General features: G+C 39.4%; 1 protein-coding gene and 1 long non-coding RNA gene across 3 annotated transcripts; both read right to left on the bottom strand.

Annotated features, from left to right (window-relative positions):
• Nucleotides 1–1,178: 1,178 nt before the first annotated feature.
• Nucleotides 1,179–8,584, bottom strand: nr4a2a (nuclear receptor subfamily 4, group A, member 2a). 2 transcript variants are annotated; one of them, XM_067987441.1, is made up of 8 exons: nucleotides 8,364–8,584; nucleotides 6,501–6,623; nucleotides 5,176–6,038; nucleotides 4,264–4,393; nucleotides 3,969–4,132; nucleotides 3,193–3,395; nucleotides 2,868–3,046; nucleotides 1,179–2,730 (listed from the first exon to the last, which is right to left on the bottom strand). In XM_067987441.1, exons 3-8 carry the CDS (start codon nucleotides 6,034–6,036, stop codon nucleotides 2,474–2,476), a joined length of 1,794 nt encoding a protein of 597 aa, XP_067843542.1. In that variant the 5' UTR covers nucleotides 6,037–6,038; nucleotides 6,501–6,623; nucleotides 8,364–8,584; the 3' UTR covers nucleotides 1,179–2,473. The 2 variants fall into 2 exon arrangements, with proteins under 2 accessions (XP_067843542.1, XP_067843543.1); XM_067987442.1 differs by having other exon boundaries at nucleotides 5,176–6,020; nucleotides 8,364–8,582.
• A 2,559-nt stretch (nucleotides 8,585–11,143) lies between these two features.
• Nucleotides 11,144–22,132, bottom strand: LOC137323671 (uncharacterized). Its single transcript, XR_010963420.1, has 3 exons — nucleotides 21,433–22,132; nucleotides 20,477–20,529; nucleotides 11,144–15,576 (listed from the first exon to the last, which is right to left on the bottom strand). It is a non-coding gene; the product is annotated as an uncharacterized lncRNA (long non-coding RNA).
• Between the last annotated feature and the right edge of the window lie 569 nt (nucleotides 22,133–22,701).

Genomic DNA, 22,701 nt, shown 5'->3' with positions numbered 1-22,701 from the left:
CGTGTGTAAATCCTGGCGCTGTGTGTCAAGCAAGAGCCCAAGACTGACATATAAGTTCCTGGGCAAGTTTGATAATTCAATATATGTAGAAACATTTACAGCGAATTGGGATTCCTACCTCTATCTATTAAAGAGATTTCGCTATTGTGACTAAAGCGTGTATCATCAGTGATAGTATGTTGCCTACATCTGATTGATTTTTTTCCCTGAATACTAGGCTACGTAAAAGTGCGCGGCTGAGCTAACATTCACTGTCAGCCTCTGCCTTGCTGCGACAAACTTTCTTCAATCCGATTACGAATTCGTGCTAGATTCAAACGGCTAACAGCATCGGAAATATTCCGAATGGCTAGCTGCACGTATTTCAATTGATAGGTTTGGAGAATTGAAAAGGCGATAAGCGGAAACAGCGGTTTTCAGCTGCGCACATCTTCGTGTAAAAGACTTGTCTAATTGTGTCAAGGTAATGATAAAAAAACGCTTTCTGCATTCACGGCCATCGAAGCAGTGCAAGCAGAAAAAGTCGCATCTTTTCACTGCACAACTAATCTGAATTCCTTATCTGGAGACAAGAGAAGCTGATCTTGTGACATTCATGAAATCGAGAAATTCTCTGGGTAGCTATTTCCTTTAATTTATTTGAATCCCAAGACAGAATACATGAATAACCGATAACCAAATGCTATCCAGATAGGATGTCGGAAACCTTAATTGCATTTCTCATTAGGAAAGCTACTTAAACTGATGGGACATTTCTGACGAAATAAGGAAAAACTTGCAACACATACATATAGCAGGGCTTGTACTTAGCGCATGTACAAGGGAAACATGTTCAAATCAGTAGTTTCCGTTTATATAAAATTCAGCATCATTTGCTAAAAGGCGCATCTGCACGCTATAATAAATATTTACCTGAAGTTTACAAAAAAACACTTCATATCACATTAAAATTAGCTTTATGATCAGCTAGCAAAATTATCAATTCATATACATGCCCTTCGCTATTTTTTCTTCCAGACGCTTTACAGTAAATTAAATTACTATGATGAATCTGTGTTTGTATAAAACGGGTTGTTATGGATGATTAAAATTGAAATAGTACGTTAGACAAAGTGCAAGACTTTATATGCAAATTTAATGGAGATTGGGATTGAATACAGAGGCAGTCACGAAACAACTATTTGAAGACATCTTTTTTATTTGTGTAAACATTAAATGTTTCTTTCTCAAAGAAAGAATTCTCAGAAAACATACTTTAAGCATTTCTAAATGTAAGATACACAATAGAAAAGGCAGTGACTTGTAGGTCAAAATGTATACGTACCGCATACATATATATATTTTAATATACAAAGTAAAACCTACATGTATGTAAATACTTTCTTTTAAAAATCCCACTGAAACATGAAATGACAACTGTCACCTTTTTGCAGACGTTTGGAAAGTAAGACAAAGTGCTCAGTAAGTTGCAGGAGATTATCTCTAAAAGCACTCTGAAAACCGTCGAAAGCAGTAGCATGCAAATTCATGTTAGACGACAAAAATAATAGATATAAACTTTTATCAACATCAACAGTACATACAACACTTACAAACGATGAATGTTGAACGGTCTTTACAAACACAATGTATCCCTTTTAAGATGCCAGTCGGTTTAAACTTGTAGCCAAATGCTAGAATTGTACATCTGCTAACAAGATATCAAACACTACATCTGTCTTTAAAAAATCTAACAGACTACACAGTGTCTGGAATACTATTTCTTAGGTTTTCATACTGTATAGACATAATCCATCAAGAAGATACCAAGTGCCCATAATATTTCCAACAAACAAATATGAAGATTAGTCCTGCAACAGCATTCACATGCTTGGCCTTTATTTTGTACTAACCGCTATTCGATCTCCATCTTTATTTCTTCACTCTTACGTTTCAAATCAGCCAGAAAAATAATCAGAGCAAAACTTAATTTGATAATTTACAACTGTTTGCGGCTTTCGGCGACGCTTTGGACGCATCACATCATCATATAATTGCTGTATTTATATAAGCCAATTCTTTATTATATATACTACGGCATATATCTGCTTATAGCACGAGCTTTGCCGAGGACGGAGTTTACAATCCATTTTATACACTTCAAATATGAGTTCTATCAAAAGTTGAACGGAGCTTGACAGGAATGCATGTATCCCCATTTGGGGAAGCTTCATCTCGTCAATAAAAAAAATAAAATAGATAATTAAAAACTGTATATACCACGTTTTGCAGTTTATTTGCTGTGAATCCTGGTCAGTAAACGACTGTGAATACAAAGTTCTAACAAGCGCAAAAAGTTCTCAGGCTTTTTGCACATGCGTTTGGCACCGAAGTTCCGTTTCACTGCAGAAATGTCTCTGCTGTATTTCTGTAGCAGTTTAACATCCTTTATTATTATAGTTTCTTTTTTCAGTTCAAGTGCTTAGGTTTGCTTTCAAAAGGGTAGTGTGTCTAGGAAGAGCTTATCGATTATTGTCGGGGGTGGGACGAGGTCCTCGAGCTTTAGGTAGAAGATGCGCTGAAGACCTTGTGTGCAGAGAGTGCGGAGCTCCGGCAATTTCCCCAAAAGTTTGGACAAGTAGTTTGGACGATTCAAGTTTCCGCCGTTGAAAGTCACGTGGTCTTTGAGACAGTTTACAATTTTATTTTGAAATTCTTCCACCTTCTTGGGTTCTTTCAGCCCGTGTCGCTCTGTAACAATAAAAAAACAAATACGAACGTTACCAAAGGCTCCCAGCTTGAGCTTGGGCACTACAATGCGGCACTGAAGGGGTTAAATTGCTTTATTATACGATTTAAGGAGAAAATCTTAAAATAAATGCGCTGACCTGTTACCATGGCGAGGGCAGCAATGCAGGAGAAGGCTGAAATGTCTATGTTCATACTGTGGAGGTTGGACGAGAAGTCAATGATTGAATCTATCCATTCCCCAAAGCCACGAACGCACTGCAGCCTGTGCAGCACCGCCCCATTACAAAATATAAGCTTGCCGTCCACTGGATTGGACCTGAAATTAATAATAATAATGCAACTAATTGCTTTGCAGTAATAAACGGAATTTAATTAGCGGAGAGCAATAAAATTTAGATCACTGAAGCGTGAAAGGGTTGGGTATGGAAAAGGGTCGATGGCACTTTAAAAGTATATATGTACCGGTAGGCCAGTCTCAGGACGAACAGTTCCAGAAAAGCGGATTCAAACAGCAGGTCCTGGTCCTCTTTTGGAAGGTCGGTATAGCCGGGGATCTTTTCTGCCCAACCGCGGATGATTTCCATGGAGCCTGTCAGAAGGTCATAGAACTGCTGGATGTGCTCCGTGTCCCCGCCGCTCAGCTGGTACTCGGGATTGGACTGGAACTAGATTTTCAGAGAGAAAAAGATCAATAAAATCCGGTTAGACTACATAAAGAGTGAAATGACACCTCCTTGGTTCACGGGACGGCCTGATAATTATGCCAACAATTCTATCTCGTGTTGACCAATTAATAAATGAAACCAAATGCAGTCCTCCATCCCAAATGTTACTATTTTTAAATTGCACGAACTGCTTTAGTAATCTTTGTAAGGTCCATAAGAGATTTAAAATAAAAACAGAAAATGCTGGAAAAGCTCAGCAAGTGAGGCAGCATATGTGCAGAAAGAAACAGATTTAACGTTTCAGGTCGAAGACCTTCGGCATAACTGATAAGAACCATGAGAGATTTGCATTGGTGTAATGTTCGCTGTTTATCCGTAGTCCAGAAAACTGGAAGTAAAGCTGATGTTTGCTATAGTCTGTAGCTCCTAACAGGTCACAATAAAGGTACGTGTATTTTCTAATATATTGATGAATCTGGTAGAGCTGAATTAGTGACCCAGAGATATATTTTCAAACTGTTTAGACTGCAAACTCTGGCTGGTGTCTGGTGGAAAAGGAATTGTGGGACTCACCCTGGAATAATCGAGGTTGGACATGGCAGGGTTGGAGTCGACGTGCGCTCTGACCAGGGCTGTAATAAGACTGACTGGAGGAGACGGGGGAGCCGGCTCCTGGGGGCTCTTCGGTTTGGACGGGAGACGTCCCCTGCGACCCTTCAGGCTATCTGTACGAACAACTAGAAAATAAATGTTTTTTTTTAAAACTTAAAATTATGTGACCTGGGATATTCCTAGAGAGAAAAATAACACTTACAATTTGCTTTCTAGTACAAGTTGGTGCACAAACACACATTGCCTCAAAACGTACCTTCTTTCACCATGCCAACAACAAGGCACTTCTGAAAGCGACAATACTGGCACCTGTTCCGGCGGCGCTTGTCAACTGGACAGTTCTTGTTTGCCAAACAAACGTATTTAGCGTTTTTCTGCACCGTGCGCTGTAAAAAAAAAGAAGCGAAACAAAAACTTTAATCAATGCAATTACCAAATGTATTTCCACAATGTCTGGTATATAAATATATATATTTTTAAATCAGACAATGATTTTTAAGCTAAGATTTTTTGCACCATATTTAATGGGTGGATATTTACAGTGCTCACAGTAGCTCTAACCGTCTGCCTCTTTCCCAGCTTCTAGCTGTATTTGATATGCGAGGAAGAGAAGAAGCAGACACTGGGTAAATACAAATTCGTGGACATTCATATTATTTACATCCCTCCGAGACCTCTCGATTTAAAATGATAAGATTATTCAATCACGGTGGTGAAATAAAGAGATCACTTTAATTTTACCATAGGGAATTATGTTCCACTTGGTTAACTTAGACACGGCTTAATGTTGTTACCAATTTAAATCTCAAGGAGTCGTCTGAGTTTGTGACAGACGCTAGCTAGGTTCCCTCTGCTATCTGTATTTGAACCAATCACACCAAAAATTGCATTTGCTAATGTAATAAATTGGTGCAGTCAGAAATTACACTACTTATCATAACAAAACCTATTCTTAGTCACATAGTACAGTTTAACTGTCTAAATGTGCGTCTTTGTAACCTCTGGTATATAACATCGCACCCTGATACTAAACTAGGTGGTAGTTTTCATTTAATCGGTATGCACAAGTGATTAAACACACAGGAAAATAAACAAAAACAGTGCATGTCCTTAGTCCTTTAACTTATTCTCCCAACAGCATGAATCGTAAATCAAAATTTAAAATCACCTTGAAAAAGCCTTTACAGCCCTCGCACGTGCGGACTCCATAGTGCTGGCAGGCAGCGTTGTCCCCGCACACTGCGCAAAGGCCTTCGTTTGATGGAGAGTTTCGAGATGGAGGTGATGGTACCTGGCTGTCCATCAGCTGAGACCCATGACCAATCTGGAGACCAGGGAAGCCCACAGATGTTTGTTTTCTGATGGGATTGGGGACAGCAAAGTTCTGGCTGTCCACCACGTGATGCCCACCTCCTGTCTCAGGGTTCATGGAAATATGTAGCGGGTTATCAAACCTCATTTGACAGCTGGACACTGGGGTACCGGGGGGCGACTGCTTGAAGGAGAAAATTGATAGTCTTGAGACAGGGGTCTTCCGCTGGTCTATCATATGGGTGGTGGCTACATAGTTTTGGGGAAAGCTATGAAGAGAACTGGGATCGTCCCACAATGGGCTGGGCTGGACTTGGAAGCCTGGAGTTGTTGGGGTAGGGGGTGGAGATGGCTTGTAATACATGGAACCAGAATGAGCGATCATCTCCTCTGGTGGGTGCTGTAGGTGGTTCTGTTGGTGGTAGCCGTGCATCTGGATGTCTTCGATCTTGATGGCGGAGTGCTGGTTGGACAGTGGCATCTGGTACAAGCAAGGAGGTTTCACGTCGTAATTGGTGCTGTAATTCTCCATGAAGGTGCTGAAGCTTGGCAGCGATGTAGTGGCTGTAATTTCAGTGTTGGTGAGATCCATGCTGAACTTGACGAACTCTGGCGTTAAGAAGTCAGAGCTGTATTCCCCACTGTGGTAGCTGTAGCTCTGAGAGGCAGGACTGGCTCCTTGTGGCGATGACCCATACTGAGCTTGAACACAGGGCATGGCTGTAAATGAAAGTTCTGAACATGTACTCATACCATTTAAATGCATACGACCACTACTTCTAAATCATCTTGCTTTACACATCCGAGCCCCAAAGTAGGAATCTGAACTAAATGCCTCGAAATCATTTCACTAATGGATACATTCAGGGCGTGTACCGGAGACACGAGCTAAAAGCGATTTAACGTATTCACTTGTTACGGTGTCTCTAGTAAAATAACTCCTTGTTACTTCAAAATGATTTATTTCAATATTCAGCCAAGTTTCCTTTTGTTCTGTAAGTATTCAAGGTGTAATATAATATTTGTAATGCCTAGTTTTCCATCAAAGTAGCAACTAAAATTTTTTAAAATATTAAATACATAGATATTTTCTTATTTTTTAAAAAAGAAAAATGGCAATATAATTTAATTAAAATAATTTGATAAATTAAGACCTATAACAGCGTATCCAAACTGACGTACCTTCAGCCAAGTGACTGTGAAAGAAATGGAAAGTAGACACTGTTGTGGTTTGTATTCCTGAAGAGCAGAATTCGGAATGTTTTTCTTAATCGCAATTCAGTTAAAAGTACAATGAAATCTTTTCTGAAAACAGATGGAAACAAATAATCATTGACCCACACCACGCCAACTGTTAGTTGTAACAGAATATTAAGAATTATATTCCAGTGACTTTCATAGGACACATAACACGGTTATCTTTGCCTTTTTCAAGTAACATTATCCTTGTAATTCCTTATTTTAAAAGTTTATTTAAATACATACTGATGTACTCCGATGGAGCAGGTTCGCACAAACCCGTACTCTGATTTTTGTCTTGCTTCACTTCTCATCACCTTTGCTTAAGTACTTTTGTGAATTCCCTATTTATTTTAATTGTAAGTAGCTATCCAACACTAATAACGCCCTCGACCTCTCTATTTACACTGGATCATATTTTACTGGACAACCCAATATATGAGACTATGACAAAAAATGCAAGGGAAAAAAATTCACTTCTACAAGAGGTCTGTTTAAAAAAGAATGTTATAGGAAGTTGTCTGCTTTGTTCTCAATATTGCAACATTAGCAGGACAAATTATTCCAAGTGTTAAATTGCAGCTATGGAAAGATATGTATGTAATATTCTACACATTATATACAAAATGGTTACACAGAATATTACACACACATATAAAAGCAGATAGATAGATAAATGAATAAGATGGATAGATTGATGGATAGATAGATATAAACAGTCAGAAGGGGAAATGTCCAACATTATTTCCAATTAAATTATTGCTCTGTAATGCACACATAGGAAGACAGACGAGACTATGTAAATACGTATCTTTTCAAATATACTATTACATGAATGTTCACAAAAAGCATATGTAAAGTTCATTTGGTAAAACATTTTAGCAATTGTTTTACGTTATGGTTCCCTGGAAGACTCCGGAATCCAAACAGTAAAAAGTAATTACCACTGGCTTGAAAATAACTTTTTAGCAATATTCATCTGCAATATGTATATCAAGCAAACAGCCCGTAGAAGCTTAAACTGGAAACAATTCCGCAACGTTAAATAAAAAGCCAAAATAACTTTTCGAAATGACAATCATAACTATGCTTTAATTTACAATTTACCCTATCCGCGTAGCTCGATTTGATTATTTACGGACCGTCGTAATTACAAAATATCAACCAGATTTAAGACATAACTCCCAGAATACTCGCCAAGGTACAATGAATATGTTTACCACAATTAACCGCGTACATCTAACTTTCTGTCAACTGTCTTATATCGGTCTGTAAATCTTTTAGACTGCAAACCGATGTTTACACATTGCAACTTGGGCTGCGTCTTGGTAACCGTGGTTAATATGCTATTTTGTATTTTTAAATATATATATACATATATCATGTTGCTGGTCGCAAGAAATGCACGTGTGAATGAGATCTCGATATCACCGCCCCCATCCTAAACAGCTGTAGCAGGGCACCAGGTGGAACGTACAGGTGACCAAACTAAAAACAAAGCCACGCGGATCAACCTGGACATCACCTACAACTTCAAAGTGGAAGAGTAGGTATTCAATCATTGTTTTAAATTATTATTAGGATGTGTCTTTCAATTGCTTAATAACTGAGCTACGATGGCCGGAACAGCAAAAGCTGCCAGCCCGTAACTGTTGTCAAGTAGACACAGTTCTAACATTGACAGCTAATTCACAACATCCTCAGCAAAACTAAGCCATGACAAATCAGAACAGCAGCAGTGAACAATATAATGGAAATATTCACATAAACACAATCCTGAAATTGCTGAAACAATTCAATACCTACTTGTTTAATTTTTACTTCCACTTCTCATTTAGATATTGCAGATCGCAGGGTGAGTAGAAAGTCGGTTCAACATAGAATGAACTTTGACGTGCAGCAGTGTTTGATTTAAGTAGCGGCAGTAGTGGCACAGGTTGCTGTTCTCGGCACTCTGAGCAGGCGATCAGACTCGGACTGGCCTTACTCTCCAATGTGCCTTTGTTTATGTGAGCTCCTCTCTTCCACCGGCAGCGTGTAACCAAGTCTCCGAGCGTCAGCGAGCGTCAGCGTAGCCAAACCCAATGAGCGCCCGAGGGCTGGGCCCGCACCACACGGTTGGCTAAGTCTCACTTTGGTAAATTTCCGAGGTGACGTTAACGCTCTGGATTTTTAAGGTAGTTGGGGCATGACTTGAGGCAACCTTCTCACCTTTTTCAGCATTTCCAAAACAACACGTAGTTGGAATATTCGCCGTTTATAGCTTATCGATTTTATTGATCACTTGTTTTGGATTTATTTCTATAACGGTAAACTGCGCATTATTTTTCATTTCCGGTATAAAGAAATAATTCCATTATTATTAAACGTGTTAACTCTTCTGTACAAACTAGCAAATCGTAAGAGCCAAAAAGGGAAACTGGTGAGTGCAATATTTGGCATTAAAAGAGGTTTCCTTTTTTGTTTTATTCAGTTTGTGTTCAAATGGAAATACCTGTATATTGTTTAAAACACAAGCATTGTGGCATTTAATTTGATGTAAGCTTCATAGGTAACGTTTATGGACAGTAGTGACTTTACATAACCAGCGTGCACACTCATCGTTTAATGTTGAATGCTGGGGAAAGATCCTGCTCATGGAACGTAAAGCATTTTTAAAAAAAAATCAGCAGGTACAATTTCGGATTCTTGGGTGCGGGAGCAATAAAAGTTTCGGTTTTACAGTCAACTACGCGTTTTGAAACAGCCACGCTGGTAATTGTGCATTTAAATATTTAATATGGTTGCTCTGTAGCAGTATTAAATGTAAAAGTCACAATGTTGCATGTGTATATATATTTGCATTGGTGGAAATAATAATGTGAAGGGAAGAGTCGATGGCTGGGGGGAAAGTCTCGTGACTACCTTTAATGATGACAGGCCCGGAGAGGACAGAGGGAGCTCATTAATACGGGCTGTTGCAGAGCAGCGTCAGTGCTCGTGGGCGAAGCAATTTAATGAACGAAAGGAAAATGTGATAGGGCGCGCGCCGGGGCCGGCAGAGTGCCGCGTGACGCAGGAACGCCGCCATTGACGCAAAGAGCCGGCTCGGCCAAAAATAGCAGGTCTGGCAGCGCATTGTCAGTCTGCAATTGATGCACTCATGGGCAGGGCTTACACCGGCTATTTTAAACTCCATCGGAAACTCGAGAACACCAAATTAAGACATTGCGGATATTTTTAGAGATACTGGGCTAGCGCGGGGTTATTTAGAGGCGAGGGTCAAGTTTGCAAAATATATACACACACACACACACACACGTGTGTATTTTAATATAGAAAAGTAAGAGGCTTTGCAGAGGGACGTGCTGTTTTGTGAATTTTATACTGATTTATTTTTGCCACTTAACTCAGCCCCGTAGCCACATGTGACGGGTTTATAGATAGTGCTGTGTTGTTATACGGTGAAGCGCGGCTACAACCCTGCAACTTTCCACTTTCACCATAATGCGAATCGGGGAGGAAAGCTCTGAACTAAAACCTGTCCACCGCATCAGGGGCTGTATCCTCCTCTACCTGATACCCTAAAATATTAAGAGTTCAGATGCAATGTATTAGGACTATATTAGGGCAGTTTATTATACTATCAAACGGGGACAATGAAAAAATGTTTTGGTTGGAAAGAAAATCATATGAGCAGTGATTTTATCAATTAAGTTCCCCCCACTTTGTCTCCTGAGTAATACTGAGCTTTCCAATATACAAAACGTACAATTAATACAAATAATCCGCTTCTACAAGAAAAATTAAAATTTGGGTGAAAACGCCCATTACGTTCCTAAATGGAAATGTCCTTAGTAGATTTCCAGTAGTTGACAGCTTTGCATTAGAACGTAAGAAATAGGAATAGGGCAGACAGCCCCTCGAACCTGCTCCGCCATTCACTAAGATCATGGCTGATCTTCGACCTCAACTCCACTTTCCCGCCTGATCCCCATATCCCTTGATTCCTTTAGAGTCCAAAAATCTATCAATAATATGTTCTTCACTTATCTGGAAACACATCCACTCAAATAACCAAAACTGCTGCAGTTGCGCGTTTTGACCAGGAAGAGGCACTCGTCCTCAATCATATACCAGCAAAAAATATATAATTTTCTCCAATAGAAATTTACATATAAAAGAAAATAGGCCAATAGCAACTTGGAACATCTGATTAATTAAAGCACATCCATCTTTTCCTCACATAAAAAATAAACGTAGGCTGGCTAAATTACAAGCTCCTACAGTGCATTGAGAATAGCTGTTATTAGCTACAGGGATGGCAGTAGAATAGATGGCACGTTTACTGGAGTTGTTACAGAATAATTTAAGTCTTGGTCAGAAGCATTAATCACTTATTATCCTATTGATCCAATTCAGTTTCAGTGCACAAGAGCAAAATTACACAATGTTTTATAATGGTAAATAGAATATGCTTTCTGATCTTGTTGCTACTGAGGCTAAAATGTCTAGACGTATGTGTGTGTGTGTGTGTGTGGGTAGGGGAAAGGGGGGGGAAGAGAGAGAAGAGAGAAAGTAAAGAAGTAAAGGCACATGACACAAAGTAAAAAAATATGCACAAAAATTTTATTGTTAGATAAACAGTACAGCTCATTGACTCTTGGAATAATTTTGTAATTAAACAAAAGTAATTTCCTTGCGATGTTAAATCAGGTTTAGAAGCTTGTATATGCTCAGAAGAGTCAAATTCTGAATAAAAACAAATTGAAATAATCACTGGTAATGGACATTTTACATCCTAACACTCCACGTGATGTAAAACAGGAGACAGATCTTTAATGGCATAGGTAACAATCTAATCTCTGATGCTTTGAAAAAATGACTCGGGTAAACAAATTATTGGAGGAATCAAGTGCAGATGGACAAACTATACAACTCAATGTTTTAGATTGTTTATGGTTTGTAAAGGTAATACTGCAAAATGGTTATTTTAAGTGTTGTTGTAAATTCTAAAATATTAAAACAAATGAAAGTTACTTACATGGTGCCATTATATATGTTAAGTCTACTGCCTACATTAACCCCAGTACACGATGGTTGAATTATTAAACTGAACATGGATAGCAACAAACATGATCTTGTCTACAAACATCAATTTCCAACGGATGTAAAAATTATATCTGAAACCACTTAGACAAAAAACAAATTTTCAAATCTTAAGACAAGGTTCAGGCATTTTTCTTCGGCTTTGACAAACTCCCCACATCTTGCCAATACAAACCAGATAACCTTCAATTTAAAACAAACAGGGCAACAATTCTTGTTGATTCAATTTATTTGATAATTTCAATTAAATTGCTAAGCAAATCATGCTAAACAAATCCTTAGTTAGTCCAGAGAAAGTTGACTACGTAGCACCAACACTGCCATCACTGCACAAATTTAAAGACTTTTAAATAAAATGGCCTATTTTCAGTGCACATCCCCAAGGACGTGGTGTAGATTATACATCCCTCCCTCCAAGGGCATGGTGTAGATTTTTAAAAAAACCGCATCCTGCTAAAACAAACTCATTGATCAAGATAAAAATCAAAATCAAAAACACTAAAATGTGAAATCTAGACAGAAAATGATGGAAATACACAATAGGTCACATTGCACAAACTCTAGTCCTCAGTGCAATGGCTGAAACACTACATTATATCCACAGTCTTGTTTCATTTCATTTTTCAAAGACAGTTTATTCATATCTCTAGCATGTCTAACACAGCAACTATCACTCCTTACCTTTGATGGTTGTATCCATAATCTTCCTTCATCTAAACTGAAATTGGTGGTTTCACAATCTTTGACCTCATGGAACTGCCGCATCTCCCGTTGCTAGATCTGGCTCCAAGTTTAGTTTTTTTTCATGCCAAATACTATTTCCACCCCCTCCCCCTTCAACCACTCTTGCTCAAGTCTAACCAAGACTTGAATATTTGTCCCATATCTAAAGGCAAATATTGCTACCATCTCTTTCACACGACTAGACAGGACAAGAAAAGACTGATGGGTAATTACTTTCTCACCTCCAGCTTCCAACCTGTGACAGCATTTCTTGTTTTTCCTCTGTATTGATCAATCGTATTGCCAGAACTTTCCTCTTTTGTTCTCTCTCTAAATACAGCCCCCTACATGTTTTTCCTCCTCCCCTACATCCCCAATGTACTCAAATAAATTCTTCTCAGAGTGTCTCATTCTTAATTTGTTCTTTCCCAAGACTTCAACCCTATGCAACTCCTTACTTCCTTCAAATTTTCCTTCCTCCGACAGTCATCAGGCTTTTAAAACCCAAGCTGATTACATTTAAAATCAGTACTTCCCGATTTATTTGGGCTTCTCTTTTACTCTTTCCAATTTTGGCAATGTCCAGCACTATTCACCTTGGTTTCTCAATTTAAAGAGTCAGTAAATATCTATCTGAAAGTGAAAAAGACAAGTTAACATTTCAAGGTGGGGCCCTTCATTCAATGCAGATTCTCACCTATAACATTAACCTGTTTTTCTCTTTCAGATGCTGACTGATCTACGTATTTTGTATCATTCTATTCAGTACCCCTGTAAAATCGTACATGTCTAATAGGCACAGTAATCCATTTAATTGCAGGATTGTGGGAAAAAAAGTAGGGTTTTATGTACCATTAAGAATCCATATATCACTTTCTGCATTCTTCCAAAGGATAAACAAGCTATATATATTTGGTGTCAATTAAGCTTTCCAAGCTCAAGTTTAAAACCAAAAGTTTAAGACATTCTAATGAATAGATTCTCTAATTTTTTTTTAGAACCATGATATACATTAGCATGCCTTGGAAATTCTGCTGACTAGCTGTTTTTATTCATTTAAAAAAAGTATATCTGATTCTATATATCTGAAGCATGGGAAACACAGGGCTATGGGGAAGAAAGCAAGGAAATGGAATTAGTATTGAATTACTCTAGTAAAGAGCCGGCACAAAAATAAGAGGACAAATATCTTCCTTATGCACCGTAAACATCTGTGCTTCAATGATCTTATAGTAGCCAAAGTAATTAGTTAATATTACTTGGGTTTGAATTAATTTAATAGCATTCTTGAGAAATCTCAATTCCAGGAATTATGCACCAGCCTAATTCCTTTTTCTAAAAAAAAATTAAGTGTAATTTTCAGAGCCTCAGTATTATATTATCAATGTACCAAACCACAAGAAGAAACAGCCACCATGGATTAAAAGTTCAGTGTTGAGAATTAAATTACATTCAGGCCACAAAAGGGGGATAGGAGAAAAATTAAAGTTGCATGAACAAAACTAATGCAAATGGGTTTCAAAACCCTTTCTCCAGGAATGTGGCAGTTTACATTTTAGAAGTAGTTGGCATGATTGTTTTAACACGGAAGTGCTGAACTGCATGTCCAAAATCGCCAAGATTATTACAGCAATAAGTCTCTACAAGTGTAAGCTTTATAGTTACAGGCATTGCAACAGAACCCTAAAGCATTGTACAAAACTCTTGAAAAATCTGAAATGTAATCCATGCTGGCCAATTTTGTAACCGTAGAGACAGCTACAAGAGGTAAATTTGGATTGGACTTTAAGTGTTTATACATGTCTAGCTCAATGTGGTCAGAGAATACAATTGTGAAATCGGCAAAATCTTGATTGAGGGAGGGGGAAAGAGAGCAAAACAAAAGAGATTACCTTTATATTACCCATCATTTTTGGAGTCATTAAGTGAGATGTTGAATGCAATCTGTCCTTTTCAGCATCACTGGATACTTGTGCAAAATCATTTATTGTTCCAGACTACAGCATTGCATCACAGATGGTAGAATGCAATAGAATGCTCATACCCTATTACTTTTCTTCTTGTATAATTTTGTTACAGTACATGAACATAGGTGTTATGGTAGAATGTATAACAAAAGAAATTAGATCAAGTCCTCCAGAATCACATGTGCATTGTATTTTTTTAAAAATTCGTTCATGGGATGTGGGCATCGCTGGCGAGGCCAGCATTTATTGCCCATCCCTAATTACCCTTGAGAAGGTGGTGGTGAGCCGCCTTCTTGAACCGCTGCAGTCCGTGTGGTTAAGGTTCTCCCACAGTGCCGTTAGGAAAAATACATTGACTACAATCTTCCTTCACAGCATGGAAGCACAGCCCTGCTTCTCCCACCAGAGTGTTAAGATGCAAGTCTGCTCCCAAAATTCCTTTTATGGCAAGTTTTCGACTGGGTCATGGGGCAAGGGTATAAGGGCACAGAGCAGAGGCCTAGGACTTCCTGATAGGGGAAAGGAAAGCAAATTATAAGGTTAATTTCCTAAGGTCACTTTTCTGCACCTTCTGGTGACCCAATGTAATCTACCCTCTGGCTCTGCTGGAATATGGTGCATGATGTAAAGAGACCCCAGAGTAAAAGAAACATACATAACACTGCTAAAAAGCACATTCTTCAGTTCTCAGGATATTGAATCCATCATGAATTAGTACTTTCACACAAATCAAACCAGGGACATGTTCATTAAACTAAATACTCATACATTTTAAATACACTGAGATTAAAGTACTACCACAATTAAGGAAGCACTGTTGAGTTTGCCCTTTATCTACCATTTAGGTATGTGTGGGTTGTCATCCAATATAGAGAGTAAAAACTTTGCTGAATTCCTAATGCAATTTTTATACTAGCAAAATGTTATTGTGTTATATTACAAGATCACAAATGGCAAAATTGTAACATACAACCCCTTCCTCTGTATAGTTTATCTTGTGTATAGTCTGTAGATGAACATTCAGCTATTTTAAGGATAATCCAACATTCTACAAACTTCATGTTGACATTAAAGGGTTAGACTTTTGAAACAAGTAAAATTATCTAGAATTTACAAATATCTATGGAGCCCTACCACCACCTTGTACTTATCTGTAATGGAGTCACATATATACTGTGCTGATACAAGCTCCACTACACTAAACACAGCAACCTTCATGGTTAATGGAAGAGGCACCATTGCTGTAATGAAAGAAAAATACGTTACAAATCAGCTACTAGGTTTTTTAAAAATATTAAATACAAGTTTAACATAGTACAGTTAAAATTGGAGACAATAACAAACCCAATATCCCAGGGGGTAAATGTGTAACATGGCACTGAGCCACAGTTCACTGGTCCAGATTCAATTAATCAGAGTTCTGGCTCCTGATCGCTTCCCGGGGACCCAGGTTGGAAAGTGCACATTTAGGGGCTTTGGGTGAAAACAGGGTTGGACTTGGCTGTGATGGTACCCATGGCTAAATAATCTGCCAACACTCAATGTTTGGATTCACGTGAAAAATGCTCACTTAATCCAGTACAAGTCACAACCTTCGAGTGGGGGGAGGTGAAGAAATCAAGAACAGGATCATAACAATAATAGTCAACCACCAAATAATTATCATAGTCTGAAACAACACAGGAGGCGGCCATCTGGCCCATCATGCCTGCCTTTTGGTAAAGCTAAAATTAGTCCCACCCCCAGCTCTTTCCCAAAGCCTTGTAAAGTTTTTCCCCCTTCAAGTATTTATCTAATTCCCTTTTGAAAGTTATTACTGAATCTATTTCCAACACCCTTTCAGACAGTGCATTCCAGATCATAACAACTCCCTGCGTAAAAACAGGTTTCCTCATGTCGTCTCTGGTTCTTTTGCCAATCACCTTAAATCTGTGTCCTCCGGTTACCGACCCGTCTGCAACTGGGAACAGTTTCTCCTTATTTACTCGATCAAAACGTCAACATTTACTTTAGGTCATCAGTGCTAATGATCATAATATTAAAACCTTTTTTTAAAAAAAATTCGTTCATGGGATGTGGTATTGCTAGCAAGGCCAGCATTTTTGGCCATCTCTAACTGCCTTTGAGAAGGTGGTGATGAGCCGCCTTCTTGAACCGCTGCAGCCTGCTTGGTGAAGGTTCTCCCATAGTGCTATTAGGTAGTGAGTTCCAGGATTTTGACCCAGCAATGATGAAGGAACGGCGATATTTTCCAAGTCGGGATGGTGTATGACTTGGAGGGGAGCATGCAAGTGGTGTTGTTCCCATGTGCCTGCTGCCCTTGTCCTTCTAGGTGATAGAGGTCACTGGTTTGGGAGGTGCTGTCGAAGAAGCCATGGCAAGTGCATCCTGTGGATGGTACACACTGCAGCCACGGTGCGCCGGTGGTGAAGGGAGTGAATGTTTATGGTGGTGGATGGGGTGCCAATCAAGCAGGCTGCTTTGTCCTGGATGGTGTCGAGCTTCTTGAGTGTTGTTGGAGCTGCACTCATCCAGGCAAGTGGAGAGTATTCCATCACACTCTTGCCATGTGCCTTTGCAGATGGTGGAAAGGCTTTGGGGAGTCAGGAGGTGAGTCACTCGCCGCAGAATACCCAGCCTCTGACCTGCTCTTGTAGCCACAGTATTTATGTGGTTGGTCCAGTTAAGTTTCTGGTCAATGGTGATCCCCAGGATGTTGATGGTGGGGGATTCGGCGATGGTAATGCCGTTGAATGTCAAGGGGAGGTGGTTAGACTCTCTCTTGTTGGAGATGGTCATTGCCTGGCACTTGTCTGGCACGAATGTTACTTGCCACTTATCAGCCCAAGCCTGGATGTTGTCCAGGTCTTGCTGCATGCAGGCGCGGACTGCTTCATTATCTGAGGGGTTGCGAATGGAACTGAACACTGTGCAATCATCAGCAAACATCCCCATTTCTGACCTTATGATGGAGGGAAGGTCATTGATGAAGCAACTGAAGATGGTTGGGCCAAGGACATATAAATAGTAAAAGGGTAATCAAAGGAAGGGTGGGGCCAATTCGGAACCAAAAAGGAGATCTTGTGAAGGCAGAGGTATGGTTGAGGTACTAAATGAGTACTTTGTATCTGTCTTCACGAAAGATGAGGATGCTGCCAATGTAGAAGTAGCAATATTGGACAGAATAAAAATAGATAAAGAGTTAGTTAAAAGTTGGCAACACTCAAAACACAAAAGTCACCGGTTTGGATAGGATGCATCCTAGGTTAGTGAGGGAAGGGTGGAGATTGCAAAGGCTCTGGCCACAATCTTCCAATTCTCCTTAGATGTGGGGGCGGTGCCAGAGGACCCAATGAACGCAAAAGTTACACCCGTCTTCAAAAAAAAAAGCGATAAACCAGGCAATTATAGGCCAGTCAGCCTAACAGCGGGACAACATTAACCGGCACTTGAAAAAGTATGAGCAAATAAATGAAAGTCAGCATGGATTTGTTAAAGGAAAATCATGTTTGACTAACTTGATTGAGTTCTTTGATGAAGTAACGGAGAGGGTTGATGAGGATATTGCGGTTGATGTTGCGTATATGGACTTTCAAAAGGTATTTGATAGAAGTACCACATAACAGACTTGTTAGCAAAGTTAAAGCCCATGGGATTAAAGGGACAGTGGCAGCATGGATATGAAATTGGCTAAGGGACGGAAAGCAGAGAGTAGTAGTGAACAGCTGTTTTTCAGACTGCAGGGAAGTACACTGTCGTGTTCTCCAGAAGTCGTATTAGGACCACTACTCTTCGATATATATTAATGACCTGGACTTGGGTATAGATAGCGTATAATTTAAAAGTTTGCAGATGATACAAAACTCAAAAATGTAGTAAACAATGAGGAGGATAGTAACAGACTTCAGGAGGACATAGACAAACTGGTGAAATGGGCAGACACATGGCAGGTGAAATTTAATGCAGAGAATTGTGAAGTGATGCATTGTGGCAGGAAGAATGAGGAGAGGGAATATAAACTAAATGATACAATTTTAAAGGGGGTGCAGGAACAGAGAGACCTGGGGGTATGGAAAAGTTGAGAAGGTAGCAGGACAAGTTGAGAAGGCTGTTAAAAAAGCATATGGGATCCTTGGCTTTTTTAACAAAGGCATAGAGTACAAAAGCAAGGAAGTTATGCCAAACCTTTATAAAACACTGGTTAGGCCTCAGCTGGAATATTGTGTTTAATTCTGGGCACCACACTTTACAATAGGATGTCAAAGTCTTAGAGAGAGTGCAGAAGAGATTTACTAGAAAGGTACCAGGGATGAGGGACTTCAGTTATGTGGAGAGAGTGGAGAGACTGGAGAAGCTGGGGTTGTTCTCCTTTGAGCAGAGAAGGTTAAGAGATTTGAAAGAGGTGTTCAAAATCATAACAGTTTTGATGGAGTAAATAAGGAGAAACTGTTTCCAGTGGCAGAAGGGTCGGTAACCAGAGGACACAGACTTAAGGTGATTTGCCTCTGGTTCTTTTGCCACACGAGGAATAATTCTTTTACGCAGCGAGTTGTAATGATCTGGAATGCACTGCCTGAAAGGGTGATTGAAGCAGATTCAATAGTAACTTTCAAAAGGGAATTGAATAAATACTTGAAGGGAAAACATTTACAGGGCTATGGGACTAATTGGATAGCTCTACCAAACAGCCGGCACAGGCACGATGGGCTGAATGGCCTCCTTCTGTATTGTATGATTCTATGATATCTCCTTATGTGGCCCAGTGTCAAATTTTGTCTGGTAACACACCTGCAAAGCGCCTTGGGATGTCGTACTACGTTAAAGGCACAATAAGAACTTGCATTTTTATTGCATCAAAATTCTGAGAAGCACTCGCATTTTTAGAACCGTTCAGGTTTTACTCAAGGAGGTAGTCAGAGGAAAAGTCCAGTAATGTGATCATATGCATGCTGTGGCTATTTTTCAAGTGGTCTGATAATGTGACATCAAATGTCCCCTGTACACATAAAATCTTGTACATTTATTAAGCTGATTGTGTCCAAAGTCAAGTAGCAATTAAAATATGGATTTGCATATTAGGTTGAACTGCAGTTGTTCAGAAATTTTAAAAAGCGGGAGGTGAATTCAAGTGCTCATCGAGGTTAAAGATGTTGATGCTGGGGAATGGGACACTTTAACTTTGGTTACCCAACAAGTGTCTACGTCAGCCATTTTCATGGCCACATGAACAGCAGAATTTTTACTCTGCTCCAACAACTTGCTTTGACCCAAACCTCAAAAGACCCACAATTACATCAGTATAACACATTCTATTTCCCATAGCATTCATTCCCATATTATAAATTTAATGCCAAATCATACATCTATGAACTGGGTTTGAGATGACCAAACTCATTTCACAAAGGATTCTGATTCTGTGCACCCATGTGCTATCTCCATGTCACTCCAGGCCTGCCCACATCATGACACTGAGCACAACTGTCTTGATGTCAGTCTCCACGCACAAATTGGCCTCCAACAGAACCAGAGGGAGAGTGACCACAACATAAATCAGGGAGGAGGAGCAACAGAAAGAAAAAGGAATACATTGATGTTGTTGGTGCATCACACCCTATAGAACTGATCAGCAATGAAAAGGGTCCAAGAAAGAGAACATTTTATTAATACAATATATTACATCTGAATGTGATGGTCTGCAACCAGACAAAAAAGAATGCAACTTCTAAGTGGACTTTAAAAAAATCTAATAGAACTGAAAATACAAATACATGAAAAAAAATTCAGTACAAGGTTAATTATGAAATCACCATACATTGAAGATTCTTCTCATCAGCAAGCTACTAACCTACAGTAAATTGACTCAATAGAGAATCATTTGTCTAACAGGGGTTCTAATATGAATTAATAAACTAATTCAATAAAGAACTACCCCACTTAGAACAAACTCACATTCATCTATGCACCTAACCTGTCTGGCAATATGCAGGATTAAAAGAATCAATGTTAGAGATACAACAGCAGTGGGAAAAGAGTAGCATACGGTTTATACAAACATACAGCACTCATTAGCACTGTAGGTTTACAGCAGCAAATGAATCATCCTTACTTAAAATATCAACAGTCCACATTTATAACACTTACCTAATTTAAACCAATCTTCAGTCATCAGCACATGATTCAGTGCTGGTTTGAATCTGTAGAAAAAAAAAGGTTTGAATTATAAGCTTAAGTATACAAAGAATTTAAATTTTAACTCAATTTTTTGCTGTTATTCTCATCTATTCATAACGTCCACAGTAACATGCACAGAGTGCACCAAAGAGCTTCCTTCTCCCACCTCCAGTGTTTATCAAGAGCAGTACTTTATACAATCTCAAAGACTTTGTATTCTCCATATTTTTGTTAAACAATACAAGTTTATCTAATTATAGGATTGTATTTAAACATTTATCCCAATTTCCCATTCTGTATTGTTAAGCATAATAAAATCTCCTTTGTTGTTGCACATTAAAAAGACTTATTTGCTTAGTCCTGCTCATTCTCAACAAGAGCATATATTTAAGTATTTAGCAATGACTTCTTGTTGCAGTGCAAAGGCCCAAAAGATGAGACAAGCACTAATACTGTTATTTATTAGCCTTTGCAATGTATAAACTAGCACTACTACATATCATTCTGTGGCACAAAATCCATCTTTGCCATTGAGATACCACTGTCATTTTTCACAGATTGTGTATCATTGATTCTGCTGAAGGTTAGAGGCTAAATGGACCATATGGCAACATGTTGCTTTCCATATGCTTACATGCCTATCCATGCTTAACCATTTATTAAGTCACATCTGTACCCCATGTGGATCCTACTATGCCTAATCAAAATGTGTTTCTATTATTTATCCACTTAACTATATCATTGACACATAACTAATTATTTCCATGATATACAGTTAATGAGTTTTCGAGGCATGCACTTAACAATTATAAGGGTATTATTTTTGATAAAGCTCCCGATTAAAAATACATATTAGAAACTGGCGAGAAAACCAGTGGCTCTGATGCTAATTATGCTCGAGTTATCGTAGTGGAAAAATACACTACCTAAAAAAAAATCTTCAAAAAAGGCATCCAAAATGAAAGTGATCATCGTATTTACAGTCAACAGCCGTGTTTCATGTAGCCAAGATATTTGGTGGAATCATCCACTGTCAAAAAACACAGAATTTAGTACAGACTCCCGTTGCAATTGTTGGTTCATCAGCGGCTTCTTGCCAATCAAGGTCGACAAACTAGGAGCAGAGGGAAGAAAAAAACAAGTTCCATTTAGGATAAAGAGCACGAAACCTGCTCATTGCTTTGGCTTTAAACACAGAATCCACCACACATAAAAAATAATATATCCAGGCACGACATCTGTCCGCACCTCTGCTCATCCGCTGCAGCACCAGCCGAATGCAGGGACTGAGCAGCGGCACGCGCGCTAAGAGCAGAGCGCTGATCCCACGGAGGGTGTGCGGCGTTCGCTCTCATGGAGAGCGTGTCGTGCAGCAGGGGCTCAATGAGTGTGTGCAAAGGCAGAGCCATGGCCGGGCTCGCGGCTACTCACTGCGTGCATGTGCGGAGCCGGGCTCGGTGTCGATGCTGCATGTACTGTACCGTACTGGGCGGCCTCGCTGCATACGTCGGACTCTCGTGCAGTCTCGGCTCTGTGCAAATGCCGAGCCCGCGCTGCTCCTCCTTTGTTTCCAGTGGAACTCTCCAGATAAAAGCTCCATTGTGACAAAAGCTCCATTCTGTCCATACTGCCGCTCGCGCCCCGACCCTCCTAACAAACCCCACATTCGCGTCATTCTGACGTCAATGGACCCAGGCTCCGTGACGCGGGCGGCGCGCGTTCACTGCCTGCGTCATTCTATAAATAGACTCATTTATTTCAATTACAGCCCAGCGCCTGAGTAATGGCTTTTTCCATTGACGGCATGCAGTGGGAAAAGGGGAAAGGGGATCCTCACGAGTGGCTGTACAATGGAAACACAACGTTTACTGCGTGTGTGATGATGCATTACGATAATAGTGAATATTATCAGGCAAGCAGTGCCCGAAATTAGAAACAGATGGATACATTGAATAAAACAGGCGGCTGCAAAGTTTAAATAGAGTGTTAAAAACTCATTTTTCCTGATTTAAGAGACTATTTCTCATTCTGTGCTACGGGTTATGCGCTTTAGAGAAGATCCATCCAAATAACAAACTTGAGAAAGTGCTATATTTTATATTGGTGCATATTTGCTGTGGCCCGCAATTGCATGTTACCTTTGATAAAATTGTAGTTCCGCAGAAGAATCAGTTGTCATATATTTATAATTCATT

Source organism: Heptranchias perlo, chromosome 7 (assembly GCF_035084215.1).
Source record: "Heptranchias perlo isolate sHepPer1 chromosome 7, sHepPer1.hap1, whole genome shotgun sequence".
Lineage (NCBI taxonomy): Eukaryota > Metazoa > Chordata > Chondrichthyes > Hexanchiformes > Hexanchidae > Heptranchias > Heptranchias perlo.
The sequence above is the reverse complement of the archived record's forward strand: the minus strand, read 5'-3'. Positions and strand labels throughout refer to the sequence as shown.

Coding starts and splice junctions, on each gene's coding strand:
- nr4a2a (XM_067987441.1), bottom strand. CDS start 6,036: ATGCCCTGTGTTCAAGCTCAGTATGGGTCATCGCCACAAGGAGCCAGT. Junction 4,394..5,175: donor GCTGTAAAGGCTTTTTCAAG/GTGATTTTAAAT, acceptor TTTTTTTTACAG/CGCACGGTGCAGAAAAACGC. Junction 4,133..4,263: donor TGTTGGCATGGTGAAAGAAG/GTACGTTTTGAG, acceptor TTTATTTTCTAG/TTGTTCGTACAGATAGCCTG.